The 19542-nt window shown below is 45.4% G+C and overlaps 1 protein-coding gene across 1 annotated transcript in view; it reads left to right on the plus strand.

The window, feature by feature from the left end:
• DCC (DCC netrin 1 receptor) overlaps nucleotides 1–19542 on the plus strand; it is a 587525-nt gene that overhangs the window by 489137 nt on the left and 78846 nt on the right. Inside the window, exons 13-15 of the mRNA XM_063320711.1 lie at nucleotides 4940–5081; nucleotides 7481–7591; nucleotides 12798–12992. Coding sequence (XP_063176781.1) covers nucleotides 4940–5081; nucleotides 7481–7591; nucleotides 12798–12992 — 448 coding nt within the window. The remainder of the gene's footprint in view (nucleotides 1–4939; nucleotides 5082–7480; nucleotides 7592–12797; nucleotides 12993–19542) is intronic.

The following is a 19542-nucleotide window of genomic DNA, read 5'->3' on the forward strand; positions in this document are numbered from 1 at the left end:
CACGTAGCGATAGGACGAGGGGAATGGCTTCAAACTGGAAGAGGGGAGATTGAGATGAGATATTGGGAAGCAATTCTTTGCTGTGAGGGCGGTGAGCCCCTGGCCCAGGTTGCCCAGAGAAGCTGTGGCTGCCCCATCCCTGGAGGGGTTCAAGGCCAGGTTGGCCGGGGCTTGGAGCAGCCTGGTCTGGTGGGAGGTGTCCCTGCCCAGGGCAGGGGGGTGGAACTAGAATGGTCTTTAAGGTCCCTTCCAACACAAACCACTCTATGATTCTATAATTCTGTGATTCTAAATAATCATGAAAATGGGAAAATGAAAATATCCTATGGTTTTGGAAACTACAGGAAAGATAGAGCTCAGGTTTGGTTAGATCCGTTGGGCCAAGGCCTATTCTCTCGGAAAGATTTTCTCAAATACAGTTGAACTCGAAGGGGTCTTTGAAGGGCCGTTTTGCAATGTCTGGGGAGTTCGACCCTCTGAGCGAGGGCAGTGCTGGGTGTCCCAGCTCACGCTGAGCTGCTCGGCGTGATTTCCGAATGGTGCAAGGAAGGGACCACCACGCTCCCGTTGAAGAAGACTCATCAGCAAGCGGAGGTGGCCAGCAACCTTTTACAATACTTTTCCATGTTGCATTCCAACTGAGGCTAACAGGTTCCTAAAATCCTGTGGAAGTTGACTTCATTTTATGGTTTCCATAGGAATCCTGGTATAACAGAAAGGAAATATTTTCTTTCTGTTGGTTACGTCTCGGATAAAGCGTGAAGGATTAGAGCGCTAGTCATTACTGCTCTCTCTTAAGCAGAAGAAAGGACAAGAAGCCTGTCAGAACCTTAGTCATTGATTTTCCTGGAGGAAAGAGTCACATATTAAGTACTATTGATAAAAAGCATCGTTGCGGTGTCCATGGAGACCAGGCTGAGGTGAAAGTGAACTGTTACCATTACAGTGACAGCTTTAGGTGGATCTGTAAAGAACCTGATTTTTCCTCTAATCATAAGGAAGATCTTAGTTATTTGGCCTTGAGCGTTAGATCAAACCCATTGCTTCTGTGAGACCTGCTGTGCTGGGAGACACGGTCACTGTTGACTTCGAGGAAGGGATAGTTGGGGTTTCGTAAAAATTGCTCAGCACTTGCAGGCATCATTGCTTGGATGCTTCTGCTGGAACTCTAGTTTTTCTTTTTTTAATCAAATGAATATCAAGTTCAGGCTAGAAATGGTATGGCTGCAATAACGAACACTGCTGCTGCCTCTCCTAGAGGACAACAAGTTGTCTTGGGGCCTTGTAGCTGTTTTAGCTCACATGCAGCTCAGTCTTTTCTGTTTGAAATAAATGGACGACATGGAGCCTGTGGTTTCGAAATGATGGTGAAGCACCCAAAGATCCACTCAAAAGTCAGCGTCATCAGAAGGTCTTCCAAATTATGGCATGTCTTTCAAAATCCACTTGTGGTTTCTATCAGCCGATTCAGTTCTAAATTTTCTATAAGCGGCACCTTTGGGTAAAAGTTGGTGTTACTGCACTTTCCAAGCTGAGACCAGTGTGGCTTGTCCCTTCTGGTGGGATTTTTCAACCCACCAGTCATTCCTGGTTATCTACCTAGGTGGTTACTTACTCACATGAGCTGCGCAACACGTCCCTGAAAGCATTCTGTATTTTTTTCTTTTCCGTGTATTTTTTTTTTTGTCCTGGATGGGGGCAGCTGGGATTTCAGAAGAGCCTTTCTTGTTGCCCTTGGAAGGGGCAGGGGAAAGATGCAGCTGTTTTTTCCTCCCCTGCTCTGAGAAAATATCCAAATGCCCTGCTTTCTTCTTGACCTGGGAAATGGGGCAGTCAAAGTGTCTTCTCCTCGTAGCTGGGCTGGAATAATACGCAGAGGCTGAGGTCCCCATGATGAGAGCATGGTTCAGCGTTGTGCAGATACTGGAAGAGCTGGGAGCGCACCAGTATCAAACAGCGAGTTACCTGTAGGTGTCCTAAGAGCTGTCAAGAGAAATATGTTTTAAAGCTACTCTCTGGGGGTTTGCTTTCTCCCATAAGTTTTTTATACGTAGGCAATTTCAATATGCAGAGTGATCTGTTTTTAAAACAACCGCTCTCTGGTTTGAAAAATGGAGTTTGTTCTGCCCTAACGCAAAAGACTCAGCATTATTTCACTCAGCAATGAAAACCCGAGGTATTGATTTTGAAATGTATAATTGATTGTAACAATAAATCACTGGGCAGTATATGTGCAAAATTGATTTTTCTATTGCAATAATTAATTTGATATATGCGGTAACATATTTATGCAGGGACTGAGCAACTCAATAATGGTCATAAATCGTATTTGGTCAAAAACTATCCACTGTGATGTGGCCGACTTTCCTCTTTGTCTAAAAATTTGTAATGCAGTGCTGTACGGGATAGCAGAGATACAATTGTGAGGCCTTGCTCCATGAGAAACCCTTAATACCTTATATCACGCTGAGTGAAAACGCTCGAAGGATTGGAGGCTTGCGAGGAACAGCTGGTGCCCAGATTGTTTTAGCAGAGAAATGTTGATGTACAATATCAGCTCTCTTATCAGTCCAGCCCGGTAAAGCTGGTGGCTTTTCCTGGACAAATTGATAGAAACTGTAACAAAGAAGAGAGTGAATAGACATATGGATGAACATGATATGACGAGGAGGGATCAATACAGCTTTTGTGGAGGAAAGTCTCGCTTCACATGCTTATTAAAGTCCTTTGAAGGAATCACTGAGCACGTGGGCGAGGAGATCCAGTTGATATTGTTGGCTTGGGTTTCCTAAAGCCTTTTGATAAGATCCCTCGCAAAAGGCTCCTGAAGGAATGAAGTTGCTGCGGCGTAAGGAAAAAGATCCCTTTGTGATAAACAACCGACGCGGTGGAGAACAAAGGATGGAGAGAGGTGTTGGCTCGTCCTGGCTGAGGAGCGCCGGCGGTGGGGTCCACAAAGGCCAGTGCATGGGATGGAGAGTGGGGACGCAAGGGTTAGCGATTTGGTGTAACGACAGTGAAAGCTGGTTGCTAAAAAGCCTTACAACGCTGAGTGACTGGGAGATAAAAGAGTAAATGAAATGCCGTGTGGTTAAATGTAAAGAGACGCAGAGAAAACACGCGTAGCTGCTGCCGTGCCCTGAATAGCTGCTGCTGCTCGGGAAGGAGGTCTTGCTGTGTAACGTCTGGCAGCACAGCAGTCTGCGGCGGTAAAAAAGCCGCTGAGTGTCGGGGTTTATTGGAAAATGAGCAGGGTTGAAAGAAAACGATGGCTGCAGCGCTGCGCGAACCTGCCATGCGCCCTCTGCCAAACGCGGGAAGGAAGAGAAGGTAGAAGGGAAGGCGGTAGCGTTGGCCAAGAGCATAGACCAGCTTCTGCATCACGGTGACAAAATGCCTTCAGACCTTTCTGCCCCTCTGCTCCGCTCGGGGGAGACCCCCCTGCAGTGCTGCCTCCAGCTCTGGGGCACCAACAGCAGAAGGACACGGAGCTGTTGGAGCGGGGCCAGAGGAGGCCCCGGAGATGCTGGGAGGGCTGGAGCCCCTCTGCTGGGAGGACAGGCTGAGAGAGCTGGGGGGGTTCAGCCTGGAGAAGAGAAGGCTCCGCGGAGACCTTCCAGCCCCTTCCAGTCCCTCAAGGGGCTCCAGGAAAGCTGGGGAGGGACTCTGGAGCAGGGAGGGGAGCCATGGGACGAGGGGGAACGGTTTTAAACTGGAAGAGGGGAGATTTAGGTGAGATATTGGGAAGCAATTCTTTGGTGTGAGGGTGGTGAGCCCCTGGCCCAGGTTGCCCAGAGAAGCTGTGGCTGCCCCATCCCTGGAGGGGTTCAAGGCCAGGTTGGACGGGGCTTGGAGCAACCTGGGCTGGTGGGAGGTGTCCCTGCCCAGGGCAGGGGGCGGCACTGGATGGGCTTTAAATGTCCCTTCCCACCCAAACCATTCTCTTGAGCCATCAGGAAGGGACAGTTTCAGTTTGGGCTGTGGGGCTGAGATAAGATCCCTCACACAATCTAACAAACAACATTTAGGAAAAATTAAGTGATTGGCCGTGGTTAATTGCATTGCTGCTGACTGTGGCGAACAGCTCAGCGAAAACTCTCTTACGTGTTGGGATCGGCAATAAGTTTGTTCCCAAGAGGTTTGACTTTCTTTACGCTACTGTAAGGAGGGTGCAGTAAGGTCTCCGTGAACATCTGTGGAATTAAAATGGCACCAAATGGTTGGAGCTGCCCAGGTTGGTATTTGTATCCTGCAGTCAAAAAGAGGCGACTTTGGCACTTCGGGCTGAAAAGCGAAATGAGTTGCAGTGTCGAGTCAACCCCAGAGCTGACATTTATAGTACCCCGGGTATTCTAGTGGCCTGTTGAAATGAAAAATTCCTGAAAAGGGCCAAAAGTTACGATATAAATCCATTGTCTATATAGCCGTCCACTGCTACGGAATGTATAGTTTTCTTTATGCCAGTTTGAGTCTTTTTAGATTTGATTTGGTTTTCTCCTCAAAATAATAACTTAGTTGAATACACCTTGTTGTTAGAAAAATCTTGCCTTGTTCGTTTTCCTTTTTTTGTGGTGGAGTCACCATCCCTGGAGGTATCTCAAAGCCGGGCAGACGTGGTGCTGAGGGACACGGGTTAGCGGTGGTTTTGGCAGTGTTGGGTTGATGGTTGGACTCAATGATCTTAAAAGCCCCTTCCAACCTAGATGATTCCATATACGCATTTCTATGTATATCCTTACATACGGCAAATCCAATGGACCATTCCTAGAGCTTCCATTTTACTCAAGGTCTGTTGCAAACTATGGTAACGTCATTAATTTTTTATTTTTTTCTTTACATCTTGTTGCTGTGTCATTCATTTTATGTGCTTTATTTCTGTGATTTCTTTGCCAAAAAAAAAAAAAAACAATCAACAATAATAATATCTCTTCTTTTACAGAGCATCAAAGTTAGCTGGTTGCCTCCACCACCAGGTACTCAAAATGGATTTATTACGGGCTATAAAATCCGACATAGAAAGACTACCCGCAGGGGTGAGATTGAAACGCTGGAGCCAAACAACCTCTGGTACTTGTTCACAGGTCAGTGTTCACATGGTACAGCCTTGCAAGGTTTTGATGAATTAAATGCTTTGGGAATAAAATATACTTTCACTTCAAGGGAACATTGATTTCTTTGCTGGCAGGTAGCATTTATTGTGTGGTACGAAGACAGTCTTTATGGGGCTATTTTTAAACGAGTTTTTTCCTTAATGCTTTTGTCATATGTTTGTCTCCTGGATTTTATCCCTACTGAATTTGAACGCAAATTTCTCATGTCCAATCTCTTAAGTCTCAGGTGGTTTAGTAGAGCGCTCGGCCAACCTCTCCTATGTTCTCACGGGTGCAAAAAGGTCGATTTCCCTAGTTTCTTTTCCGAGGTTTTCCATGGAAAATACCTCCTTCCGGAATAAGAGCTTCAACACTAGATTGTAGCAGGACTATAATTGCAATGAATGAAAGTAGCCAGGTGGGTATCGTAAGGGTGACAGTGATTTCTGGTAGGTGAAAATGAATGTCGGCTGGGTTCTTGCATGATGCCCAAGACATAACTGAGAAAGCCGCAAAGCATCAAGGGAGGAAATTAAACTTTATCAAAGTCAATGGCAGCTTTGCCTCTGAATTCGGTATAACCGTGATTTCACCTCAGATGACCTGCATTATGCTTACTTTCACGTGTGAGGTGTAATCTGTGAGAACTGGAAGACATTCCGAATTGTAAATGTCAGCATAAACAACATCGTTGACTGTTTTGGAAGGAAAAGCAGCATGTTATTGCAAAATTAAATAAAAGCATAAGCAGCACGTTTTTTATGAGGAAGACCTTAAATATTGAAATCTCAACTTGGGGGCATCTAACCTCGGCTCTTGACCAAAGCCCCCGCGGGATCTCTTGTGGGGGCTACGTAACTAAGAGCTGCGAAGTGGTACCTTCTGGGGGGAGACAGCGTGTTAAGTGTGTCCGACAAGTAGGGAAGTGTTTATTTTCTGGCAGATAACGTAGAAACGACGATGGAAGCTGCTCCAATGTTTGAGTTGCTGCAGCTTTGCTGGCTTAGAGAAGAAAGCATAGAAGGCACATACCTACGTAGCTCCATCCCTGCGGGTCCCATCCCTGGGAGGGCAGAGCAGATTAATCTCTATCGCGGTAGATCCCCACGTCCTGGGTTTCTTTCACAGGAATTATTCCGGGCTTGGGGAGCTGCGGGAGTCCTGGTGGGACTGTGGGCTGCCGGCAGCCCCAAGCCTCCTGCTACCGATACGTCCCCGCAGCCCGAAGCGAAGGGCTTTGTTTGACGGAGCTTGGGAATACGTGGTTTAGAAAGCAATTCAGAAAAACATCCAGATCCCGTTATTACTTTTCTGCACTCATATATTGCGATTGCTGGAGACGGAGCTATGTGGCTCGTCTAAGTGGACGTTTTAAATATTAACCCGTAGGCACTTCACGGCTTTGGTGCCATCCTGTTTGGTGGGCAGGTGCTTTACGGGACAATAAGAACATCTGCAATGGCAGAGGAGTTTAGAGTTACAGTGCAGGTTTTTAAATAGCCGCTGTCAGTTTGAGAGTAGGCTTCCATGTCAGCTAAATGTTAAACTGCTCTTTGTAATTATGAGCGTTCTTCTCTGGAGGACGTTTGCAATTAAATGAAAAGAGTGGGGTTTTTTTGCTTTGTGGTCAATGTAGACTGAGCAGAAAGATAAACCTCCATCCCCACCTCAGGGACCCGGGAGCCTTGTGGCACACGCAGGAACGCTGCAGTAATTGTTTGCTGATGGTTTTAGCCACAGAGGAGAATGTCTGTTTCTGAATTTGTGCTTATTTTGTAATATTGGCAAGTCTTTATTTTTTTATTATTTTTTTTTTCCTGCAAGCGTGTGCTCTGAAGTTAATCAGGAGCGCCGCAAAGCAAAGTACTCTTCAGTCGCTAACCTCGTCCCTGCCTGCAAACCCCCTGCGTACGGGGCGCGTACCCGCGGTTCCCTGCGTGTTGGGCAGCAGTGGGCTGCTTTTGTTACCTGTGCAATTAATGGCTCAGTTGTGTCCAACCGTTCTTCCGTTTTCTTCTATTTGGACTTCCATTGCTTTTTTTATCAAGCATTGGAAGAGGCTGCCCAGGGCAGTGGTGGAGTCGCCATCCCTGGAGGTATCTCAAAGCCGGGCAGACGAGGTGCTGAGGGACGTGGGTTAGTGGTGGTTTGGGCAGTGTTGGGTTGATGGTTGGACTCGATGCTCTTAAAAGCCCCTTCCAACCTCGATGATTCCATATACGCATTTCTATATATTTCCTTACATACGGCAAGTCCGATGGACTATTCCTAGAGCTTCCATTTTACTCAAGGTCTGTTGCAAACTGTGGTAACGTCATTAATTTTTTTATTTTTTTCTTTACATCTTCTTGCTGTGTGATTTTGATTGGCTTATTTTTATTTTCCGACAGGACTCGAGAAAGGAAGCCAGTACAGTTTCCAGGTGGCTGCCATGACAGTGAATGGGACGGGGCCCCCCTCGGACTGGTACACGGCGGAAACACCCGAGAACGATCTGGACGGTAAATTAATCTCTTTTAAAAGCTGTTATTTCCAAAAGCCTTTTAGCTGAGGGGTGTCACCGCAGTTGTCACCCAGGCCGAGGTTAGGGTGAGATGCCTGGGGTCCAGACACCCACCGACAGGTGTTTTCTTATCCTCCTGGATCCCACGTGCCTTGGGTTGTGTTCCTCTGTCATCACCGGGACCAAGGAGCTCAAAATTATTTTATTTGTTAAAATAATTCCCTGCCAGAATTTAGCTCCTCAGCATCGTGGCCATTTGCGATAATACGCCGAAGCGAATCTCTTAACTTCACCAATGATACACGTCATCAATCAAAGAAACGATGAAAACGACGCCGACAATCCTAACAATTCACTAAGCAAATATTCACAGAGGTCAAATCCCGTTTCCCAGCCTTTATTTGCAGATGTCAGAAATGCAGGTTGGCAACGAAGCTGAGTTAATTAGTGGAAGATGATGGGATGCAGATACCTGAAAACCGTGGGCTGTATACATCAGCGCAGATGCTGACACAAAAGGGAAAGAAAAGACTGAAATGAAAGGGTTAGAGAAAATGCCTGGAATATTGGAAGTTGTAAAGGAAAAAAAGGAGAGTGATGGAAAAATCTACCTACAAAAATTAAACGGAGTGCAAATCGAATGGAACAAAGAACCTGACAGATGGAAGTCGCGGCAAAACTACAGACAAACCGTAAGAAGCAAATATGTAGTAGAAAGGAGAGGAACAGAAAAATAAAAGGAAACTGATGAAAAAATTGCTATGATTCTTAAAACAAAATAATCACCTGGAAAGGATCAAAGGCAAACTGCATGAAAGAATAAACAAATAATCAGTTTAAATGCACCATAGTACTTGATGTTGCCTTTCTTTTGACTGGCCGGATTTCCTTACGATCGCAAAATCAACCCTTGCAAATTGAAGAATCTCTGCCTTTCCCTATGTCCGAATGCGATTATCCAGCAGGCGGGGGGAGCGCCCGCAGTGCCCGGCAGGCGCGATGGGAGGAACCAGAGCAACCAGCACCTGTGGTTTCTCGTCAGGCTTTTAAAGAAGAGATGATGCTTCTAGCCGCGGTGTAACTCTGCCAACGGATCGCAGCACGCCGCGGTGCACCATGGTGTCTTGCTAATTACGCTTTGGCTAGACAGCGGTTTGAGCAGTGATGCTGTTAAGGTGTGAAAGCCGACTTTTCGCTCGCGAGAGGAACAGAGAAATTCTGAACACACCGCAGTACCGGGAAAAAAAAAAAAAGTAGTAAGTAACGCAACTGAGCACGTTTGTTTTGATTGGCATTTAGTACACGTGGCATTCCTTTGAAGTTTTTCCTGCCCAAATCCGCGCGTGCATGCGAAGATGTTGGAACTAGATGATCTTTAAGGTCCCTTCCAACCCGAACCATTCTACGATTCCATGTTAATCGCGTCGTCGTCGCAGGAGACACGCCGTGGAAGTGGGTCCATGGGAGTAAGTTCCAGGAAAGCCGTTTTGTCCATGCATCGTATTTACATGCGTTTGCGGCGGTGATGAAATATCCTCGTGAATAGGACGCTGATGCTGGGAATGCAGCGTGGCGCGTACTAGATACTAATGCTCCGATAAACCCCGGGGAAAAAAAAAATTATCTGCTTATTACTGTGGTCCTGCAAGTGTCGGCTCATCTGGGGAGGGCTGGAGCTCAGGCTGGTGACCCCGGTCCCTCCCTGCTGCTACGGCTAATGCCCTTTCTCCTGCTTTCACTGGAAGCCTGGTTGGCACCAGCAACACGAAGACAAACAGTATCCCGGAGAACGGCGTCAGACTCCCGACGGATATTCATTTTAATTAGTGTGTTTTGTTGAAGTGATTAGAAATCCAAACATAGCTGCTTCTTCAAGGTTCCCTAGAAAGCTCGCGCGCCTTTGCTAACAGCTGGGAAGGTTTTAAATATTTATTTTAAGCCTGAAATTTTGCGCTTTAAAAAAGAAAAAAAGAAGAAAGAAAAAAGAAAAAAAAAAAAAAGAAATCGAAAGCCGCGCTTTCCCCAAAGGGTGTGCTTTAAACAGCTTGAGCACGGATGCAAGGCAATGGCTGATCAACTTTGCAAAGGTATCCTCCAGGAAAATGGGTTTAGGGTGCTTGGTTCCTGATTACCGCGTGGAACAGATGGAAGCTGTTAGACATATTAGGTAGTGATAGAGTTTAGCTTCAGCTCTCAATTAGTGCTCTAAGAGCATGACAAGCTAGACCGCTATCATACTGTAATTCCTACCTAAAAGTGATGGGGGAAAGAGGGGAACAAAATGGGATGAGTAAAAATTACCCTGACTGTGTTAAATATATGTCTTTGAACGTCGAAGATAATTGCCGAAGTGACCCAAAGGTAAAGCGTTTTTCAAGCGTGACAGTGGAATCGGGGAACTTTTAAGTAGCACCAAGTGCTGGATTCCCTGGATGGAAGAGGTGGGCGCTCAGACCATCACGTAGAAACACAGCGCAGGCCTCGGAGGCGCGTGTGAGCAGATGTGGCATCCCGGGAGGAGGTGTGACACCAGGCAGCGACACGGAGCTTCAGCTTCCATTTCCTGGGAACCTAATGGCCCGTAAGGGAAGGAGAGTAAGGAATGTTGTTCCAAGAAATCTGGTTTCGTGGGGAGGTCTCACCAGGAATTCTCCTCCTGCGTGCCAGATGCTGGTCTGTGGGGCTGGCTGCCATCCACAGCTCGTGTGTCTGAGCACGGCATTTGCTTGCAAGTACCCAAAGATGTCGCTACATGAGAGCAAGCGATAAACTCTTGGTGCAGTTAAGAAGAAAAACCATAAATTTTGGCCAATTTGGGACTTAGGATGAAGAACTCATTTGTTACTTCAGGCAGGAGAGCGGGATCTCAAGGTTGCTCCTCGCAAGTCGTTCTGGCATCATGTTCAAACCCAGGAGAAACAAACATAAACATATTCGTCTGAAGCTGCAAGGAAATGGCCTGATAAAGACAGCAGAAATATGAGATAACGTGTTTCAATACGAGTTTTTCTCCTGGATATCTGAGCGCTGGGAGACTGAAGATCAGCGGGGCCATGCGAAGGTTGGATGGTCCAGTTTCCTGAAGAACTGATGGATTTAGATACTTGGCTGTATCTTGATATTTGGCAGAAGTCCTTACTTGGGAAAACGTGCTTTCTTGTGAAGACAACCAAAAAATACTTTGTTTGAGGGGGGAAAAAGTAGTTGATTCTAACACTTGGTCCTTTAGGATGTGAACTACGCGATGCAAATTCTTGACTTCATGGCTGTTTCAGAAGAAGAGAAATGGGGGGTTTCCCAGCAAACGGTTGAAAGTAAAGCTAATGAAAATAATTAAAATTGCTTTGGGCAGAAAGCTGAAGCAAAAAAACTGCGTCTTCAAAAAATACCTGTGTTTATGAAACGTCAGTATTGAAAGAATAGTTCCGAAATGGCGTTCACCCCAGCTTCGTTCGCAATTCACTTAGCTCACAAGAAGGCTACAAGAAGTTGAACCGCTTTTTGAAACGAGAAGGGGTGATTTAGCTCGGAAATGCACGAATCACGTATTTGAATTGTTTGAGATGTAGAATATAAAACGTTTGAATAAAGCAGTTTTAACCTAAACGGCTGCCTAGAGGTATCTGTGCTGCGGCTGAAATCCCCGTGTCGCGTCGGATGTAAAAACGAGCGTTTGAAGGCAATCGGATGATGCTCTGATCTCCTTTGCTGCCCGAGAATTGCTACTTTTAGGAAGTTGGAGGAATCGCAGTGTCGCAACGCTATCCAGCTCCTCGTTTCAAGGCATTAAATGGTTATTTTATCTTTGGGGCTTGTAAGAAACGCTTCTGTCGTTTGTTTTTCAAACAGCGCTGTTGAGGAATAGCGGCTGGAGTAACTTTTGCTTCTGCGTTAAAGTTTGGGAGCGGAGCGGGGGTAAATGGCAACTTAACCTCACTTACAGCGGCACTGCTGGTGCAATCGGTTTCTTCGTGTTGTGAGTAGCGATTTTTTTCAGTGAATTTTCTTCAAGCTTTATCCAAGCCGCCTGCTTTGCAAATTTTAAGGAGCAGAACGCAAAGGACTTCTAAAGTGGCCGGGTGTTTCAGCCTGGTAATATGTGCTCACCGACAGGTTTTTCAGGGCGCTCTCATGTGTTCGGAAGAATTCATCTGAAAGCACGTAAAACGCCAAGGACGTACATATGGCACTGGGTATTGAAAAGTGTTAATTCTTCTTTTCATTGTCTTTTCCAAGGTTTACAGTGGGAATGCTTCACAACTGCCAAGTGTCTTTTGTTGGAGTTTACATCATTTTCTATTGTTACTGCGGTGGTTTTTTCCTACCCCGTCCTTGTTGCCTTCCACATAAGCTTTCGTCTATTATATTGCAAGCCTTTTTATTGGGGAAAAATAGTAACTTGTCTCTTTCTGCTCTCAAAAAGACAAGCTACTGTGCGGCTCCTCTGAAGAGACTTGTGATATGGTAGTTACCGCGTAAACTCAAACAAAAGGCATTTACTCATCTCACCTTTACAGTAAAATTAGGCTTGTAGAAGGCAAATAGACTCAGGGTGATTAATTACTCCCTGAAGTAATGAACTTTACCTGGGGAATACCTGTGAATAAAATACCTCATTCTGTTATTTCAGGTTTTTTTTAAAGCTGGTGTGTTTAAATATTTAAAGCAGCTTCAAAGCAAGAGGCGCGTGTCCGAGAGTTAAAATTCACTCCTTGTTTTCGCGGGAAAGAGACAGGTTATCGCTAGAATATACTAGTATATCACTAACAAAGTAAAAAACCTTTTTCTTAAATAATCTGTGAGCAGAAAGATAACTCATAGGATCAGCTGCCAGGATCCTGCTGCGCTTGTAAGTAGGCCAGGGAAGAGAAGAGTTGTCCTACTGGAAATTCCTTTACAGGTCATCTTCCATTTTCCTGCGTCATTTTAAATCTCTGTTGCAGCCTTATGCTAAAGGTGGAGAGCGCTAGGAGATATTCCATTCAAAACGGGATGAGGCATATTGATGCTCTTGGAAGGGAAGGACGTAGCTCAGAAATGAAACTGCATGTGAGCTCTGCATGTAACCTGGTTGGGTTTTTCGTGCAAATATTTTAGTCTAAGCCCCAACCTTAGGAAGAGTAAGACTGAACAAGTAGCATATTAATTTATACTTCTTTTTTTTTCTTTCTTTTTTTCTTTTTTTTTCTGCTTTTGAATCCCAGAATCTCAGGTTCCTGACCAGCCAAGCTCTCTTCACGTCAGGCCCTTGACGACAAGTATCGTCATGAGTTGGACTCCGCCGCTCAACCCGAACATCGTCGTCCGCGGGTACATCATCGGCTACGGCGTCGGCAGTCCCTATGCTGAGACTGTGCGGGTGGACAGTAAACAGCGCTATTATTCCATTGAAAATTTGGGTAAGTGGCTGTTCTCATTCATTTCATTCATTTCATTACGCTATTTTTGCGGGTTATTTTGCAGGCTGTCACTGGTGCTTCCTTTACGTGTTGCTGGCTTAGGCTGCTCCTGCCTTCCGCTTCACGTTTGGTCTTACCGTCTGAACTCTGGGCGCTCTCAAATACATCAAATCCTTTTGATCCGATGCTCATTTTCTTCAGTAGGTCTTATTAAGTCGTGTGCTTCTAATGCTGACTCCCGCTTGGGAGAGAGCTGGACTTAAAGATGGTTTTCCCCGGGCTGGCCCCCCCATGTTTGAATTTAATGGCAGTCGCAAACCTGCTGGTTTATGTCTGTCAAAATGGTGCCGAGAGAGAGGTGGCTATTCATTATTCATGGCACAGCCTCGATGACAGCTCATCTAAATTCGCAGCGTGGTACCGCAGGGGCCTGGATCCTTCCCGTGGCGATGGAGCGTTCCCCCAGCACTGGGAAAACGGTTCAAAGTTGAAAGGAAGTCAAAAAGTTTAATGGTTTCCTTCTTATTTCTTCTTTAGCGTTTTTATGCCGGGTAAAAACGGTAAGCTTTTCTGCTTAGTAATTTGGGAACGATCAGATGTTGCAGGGAGATCCGTTAACCGGGTGCATTAGGGGTGCGCAGCCAGATTAATTCTCTCAACTCTGTAGGACCAAACTCTCTGATATCTGCGGATACTTTCCTTTGGATTTTGCAGCACCACGACACTGCATCCTCCAACCTTTTTGCTCTTTCCTCGGGGAAGGCTGGAGAGCAGAATAAACTCATTTTACTGTTCCTTCATCAAACAGCTTCTCTGCGGCCAGATGCGTATTTCGCCGTGGAGGTATTTGCAAAGAGCCGTGCACAAACACTCCCAAATATTTTGTGGCTTCTACAGAAAAAGGCTGATTTGATAACGTTTCGCGCAAGTGTGAAGCTATTACGCAAAATGGAAAGATGTCTGACGGGATTATGGAAGAAATTTTGTGGAATACAAAGATAAAAGCTGTTACTAATGAAATGTGTGTGCCTAATAACTAACGGTCAGGATTAAATGCAAAGTATTTTTGTTAATTCCAAAAGGGATTTAAATTCTCCCAAGATTATTTCGTTTCCGATCTTTAATGAGTTTTCAGTTGTCTTTCTGTTGAGCCCCAAGTACTAGAGAAGAAGATTGTGTGGACAGAGCTATCAGGGCCAGTGTGCTCTGGCGAAAGGTGAGGAGACGCCTGCACAGCTCCATTTGATAGAGTTCCGAATGGTCAGCTCGCGCTAGAAGTGTCCGGATTAACAACTGGAGAAATGTCTTGGGTTTTGTGAAGCTTTAGTGTTTGTTTTCCTTCGTGTATTAAATGACCAGTGAATACACTTGCTCATAGGACCTCCAGGAGCCGCTACCACTGTTTCGATCGTATCAAATATTTAGTTGCAAATAATTTGATCACTGAAATCAGGGTTGGATTTTTTTTGGTTTTTTTTTTTTTTTTTTGCTGAACATTCTCTATTAGACTGAGGTTTCATGAAAGTCATTAAGTATTCGACTGGAAAGTATCTCTTCATTGTACGGTTTTTTTTTTTTTTTTGGTCTGATTGCAAATATTCAAAATGTGAGCAGCGCGATTTAATCGGCAGTGTCCGGATAAGCCACCGGTGTCTGGTCTCTGACTGGGTAAGGGCAGAAGCACTTTGGTCACAGATTCTGACACGTGCACGTTTTAAATTCAACTTCTGTGAATGTTCACGTGTACAACTTTGAAAATCAATTTCCATGAATAATTGCGCTAATTAAATTCCACCATTTAAATATCCACAGAAAATGAACCCCAGAGGGATGTGACCAAGGGCCCGGAGAAAGCTTTTAAAAAATTAGAACAGTTGCCAACACTTCCTACATTATTCACCCACTTTATTAGAAAGCATTACAAGAAAATTACGCAAAATGAGGAGACAGACTTCTTTTCCTAATAAAAATACTGTTTTCAGTAAGGTTATGAATCAAAACGTGCTGCTGGCAGGAACGAGGCGGGGGGGAATATTTCCTAGATGTTGGATTCATCCCACCTGTCGTAGAATTTCCTACGAAACCTGTGCGTGAGGGGTAGACGCTACCTTAAATGTACCGTGCGGAAAGCGACAACGAAGTCTGAGGCCTAAATAAATGATGAACTTCAGTGAGTTTTCCCTCTCCCCTCCAAAGACCTCATCCCTTTTGATCCTCCTGGCTTTCAGCGCTCACTTCCTCTTGGCTCCCCGGCTCTCCTTTGTCTCGTTAGCCAGCGCCTGCGGAGAGGTCGCCCCGCTTCCCCTCGATCCAGCCTCTGATGTATCTAGCTGAAAAAACGGGTTTTTGCAGCTTCCCGAGGTTCACCGCGGTGCTTCTTTTTATGGTTCCCTTTGTATGCCATTTTGAAGCACGCTGCAAACCTATGTATCATTTAGATTCCGGAGCGGTAGGTGCTTTCGTTAAAGAGCAATGGCGTTGGTTTGACATCAGCTGCTTTTTAGAAATCTGGCCTGACTCTCATTACAGTCACCGTTTTCGCACAGAGACGCCCCAAACCCAATAATCCGGCTCCATGTCAGGCGTTATGTTACTTCTATAGGCTCGTGCTGTAGTCCTTGAGTTCTTTACTGTCATTTCTCTCTACTAAAACTAGTGCCCTGGCGGGTTGAACAGGGATGCGAAACACCCTGAGGCCATACGCGTGCGCATCCACGCATGCCACGATCTTCTTCTGGGGACAGTTTTCTCCTCTCTTTGTTCAGATCTGCACAAAAGCACCTCCTGGACGTCTTTCACAGAGACCTTGCAGTTGAGAGACTGAGAAGAGAGATGCACGTGGGTATTTAAAGCCGAAGCTACCAGCCCCCAGCCTGGCCCACCGGCTTTATTCCCTTCCCAGCGTCTGCGATGCGGTTGCCCTGGAAATTCCTGCCTTTGTGACAGAATCACGGAATGGTTTGTGTTGGAAGGGACCTTCAGGCCCAGCCAGTGCCACCCCCTGCCCTGGGCAGGGACACCTCCCACCAGCCCAGGTTGCTCCAAGCCCCGGCCAACCTGGCCTTGAACCCCTCCAGGGACGGGGCAGCCACAGCTTCTCTGGGCAACCTGGGCCAGGGGCTCACCCCCCTCACAGCAAAGAATTTCTTCCTCAGATCTCATCTAATTCCCGCCTCTTTCAGTGATCCCGCTTTGTCTGGCGGTCCCTGCCGTAGGTGTGCGATAGAGTTGCTGTAGCCGTTCCTGCTTGTTGGGTACGTAAGGCTGCAGTTCCTCATCCTATTTGTGCGGGTTTTGTTCCTCTTTCCCTAAATTTTTGCATCCGATGAATATGGATGGTTGGGTTCGGTGTCTAGAATACCGTAGTTTGTTGTAATTTTCTGGTCTTGTGCTGAATTTTTTAATTCTAAAATCTAAGCCTAACTGACTCCCTGGTGTCGGAAAACAAAGTTGAGGCAGAGTCAGAAACAAACCGTAGCCCTCAGGATTGTTCATCTTTTCTGCAGCCAGGCTGTAGAGAAGATGGTAGCTTTACTTGTGATGGTGGTACGTCAGCGTTTGGTGTTGAAACCTTTGTGATAGGACAGATAAAATCTCTGACCTACACTCCTAACTGCGTATTTATTTTACGCAGCTTCAGAGGTTTACTTGACTCACCCGAGTTTGAGCCGTATCAGCCCGTGTTCCTCCTTCTAGTCCATCAAGCAGGAAAAGACAACAGCCAGGATACTTCAGCCCATTCAGGAGCTCCGTTGTCTGATTTTTTTTTTTCTCCCTGTTGACCCCGGTGGATGTCTGTAGTTGTAACTTAGCCGTGGTGTGCATTGGTACGCATCAGGATTCACCATTCCAGAGGTGATTACGAAGTTCCAAACGTCTTTGCACCTTTAGTGTGCTGCTAATGATCGACCAAAAATCCTTTCTGTGTAGCACTTAACTGGTTTTGGATGGGAGTCAGATAGCAACGTCTCTTTAGAAATCCTATTAGCCACTTCACTGCCCCTTCGTAATCCTAAATACTTTTTAAGCTCTGGTTAAAAGCACAAGGCTTGGACGCGATGGACAATCTCCTTGAGTAGATCACCCACAGGGGAAGGTTGGAGACCTACACGCTCACGGGGTGGCCTGCTTTTTAATTCCGTTCCTCTTGATAATGCAAGTGTAACACCACTATGCACAAGTCGTATGGCAGCTTTGCATCCCACTTGAGGTACTTAATTGATTCCTTCCTTCAAGCAAAACTTTTTTAATGAGTGAATCAGCCCGTACCCGAGCTTTTCCAGCCCTTGTCTGAGTAGTGCGCTTCAGCGACCGAATAAATCACTTCAAAACATGAAGAAAACTACTCAGTCTTTCATAATGGTGATGGAGAACTTTATTCCGTGTGATGATCATCTTGACTACAACTGTATAGAGGTAACACTTGTACTCTAGAATGAATTAAAGTGATTTTCTCCCGACTGAGTGGTCATATTGCCTTGGAGACACTCTCCACAGGTGCAGGAGAATATAAGAATATCCAGAGACTTCAGCTTTGTCAGTGAAGAATTTGTTGTATTTTCTTTCTGCAGTGTATGAAAGGTATTTGATACCAGTCTCATAAATTCCAGGAGCAAGCACCCCCTGCTCTCATTCAGCCTTTTCTTTGACAGAGAAATCAGCGCTTGACTGAGTCTCCAATGAATAATTCCAACGGGGAGACCTGTGAGCCACTTCGTTTTCCTTTGTTGTTTTTGGTTTGTTGTTTGGGGTTGTTTTAAAATATTTTTAAATTCTTTGCTTGGGATTATAAACAGCAAGGCTGTTGGCTGATTAACGGTGGGGGTAGCAATATCGGGAAATTCACGGACGCCAATTCTGATCTTTTAGACGGAAGAAGTAACGATTTCAGCAGCGACCCAACTTGGAAGGCGTTAAGCGTAGTGATGAACTGGCGGGGCTCATCTCCATGGGGCTTTGTGTTAACGCTTACTCGTGAAATAAAAGTTGAGAAAAGGAAGGGTGCCAAGGAGGATTTCCATTTACCCCAAAATAGCTGAACCACCACACTAGCTGTAATAATTTGCCTAAAAACTTCTAGTAGCTAATAAGGCTGTATTTTTGATTAATACCCTGGAAAAATGAAACATGGAACTTTAGCATAGCGTGTTCCAATATGTCAAAAACATCATTATGTCATGCTGGGATACGGTGATAACTCATTCTGGGATACTTTAATAACTTACTGGAATAATGGGAAAAGGGAGGAGGCTGAAAGGAGAAGGCTGGTAGGAGACCCAGAGGATGACCGTTCGCTGCACACTGTGGCCTCTGCCTTTGCTTTATGTTGGCGACATCCCAACAGCAAAAATGTTTTAAAAAAAGAAAAAAAAAAAAAAAAGCATTGGAATAGGAACAATAGAATAATTCTGCAGCTGCTGGCGGGGTGTTTGCGCCACGTGGGAGAAAGCAGAGATGTGCAGATCTGAAAACCTGAGACTCGGGTTTGAAGCTGAGCAGAAAAGGTAATTCCTCTGGCGGCCGTAATGATGCTTCCATCTCTAAAAGTCTTCTTTCCATGAGAAAATGTGTGTAAAAATGACTATTTTCAGATATTCAAACCTTTTAAGAGCTATATACGGTGGGAAAGCTGCACCAAATTCCACAGTCGTAGAGGAATGTGGACTTTCCTCTTCAGAGCTCATCCCTTCCTCCCCCTTTACGTGTGTGAGAACAGAAGAACAAGGCATAATTTTAGAAAGAGTTTTTAAGTACAGTTGCCTTTACGTGACCTAAGAAAAAGCTACATTCATCTCCAAGAGCGTGTAGGAATTCGTGCGCACCCTCTTGAAAGAGTTTGATTGGGAAGCTGGAGTGCGCGTCTTGAAATACTATTTCCATGTCTCTTTTTTTAACTTGAACCATTGATCCTCCTGGCCCCAGCAATGAAAGCAAAGTGCGTAATACGCCGCAAAATCTAGCAAAGACTTTTCAAAGTTACCCTTTCTCCTCCCGTGGAGCCTGAAGCTGCGCACAGCTGAAAATGTTAAGCTCGGAAGAGGAAAACGTAATGGATGTGAACAATTTCTGCTTAATTAGTAGTTTGGAGGATTAGAGGTACCGTATAAATAATAAGAAGGTGTTAAAAACTCACACCGGTTAAGTTGTTTGGTAATGCTGGAGGGGGCTGCACGGTCTCTTCTGGTCTGTATGGACCAGCGTAAGGGGCTCGTTGTGGCACGTCGGTGGTGTTTATCTTGGCGCACCGTGATGGGAGTGTTACTGTTCAGGTGATGTGCTAGAGTTTTGACCGGCACAAATGTTAAACTTTACAGATTCCTGCATTATTCAAAAAAAAAAACAACCAAAAAACCAACCAGCAATTACAAGTGACAAGACGTAAAGATAGAGCTTTTACCTGTGAATTTATATTTTAACAAACATACCGGCAGGAATGCAGAGGGTTCCAGCAAATTCACCTTCATCTTAACTGCGGATCAGATTAAATTTGACCCTTATGCGTCGACGAGGCAAAAAAAAAGGCATTTTGTTTTATCGCGAAGGGAGAGAA

The sequence above is a fragment of the Chroicocephalus ridibundus genome, chromosome Z, assembly GCF_963924245.1.
Source record: "Chroicocephalus ridibundus chromosome Z, bChrRid1.1, whole genome shotgun sequence".
In the NCBI taxonomy this organism is placed as follows: domain Eukaryota; kingdom Metazoa; phylum Chordata; class Aves; order Charadriiformes; family Laridae; genus Chroicocephalus; species Chroicocephalus ridibundus.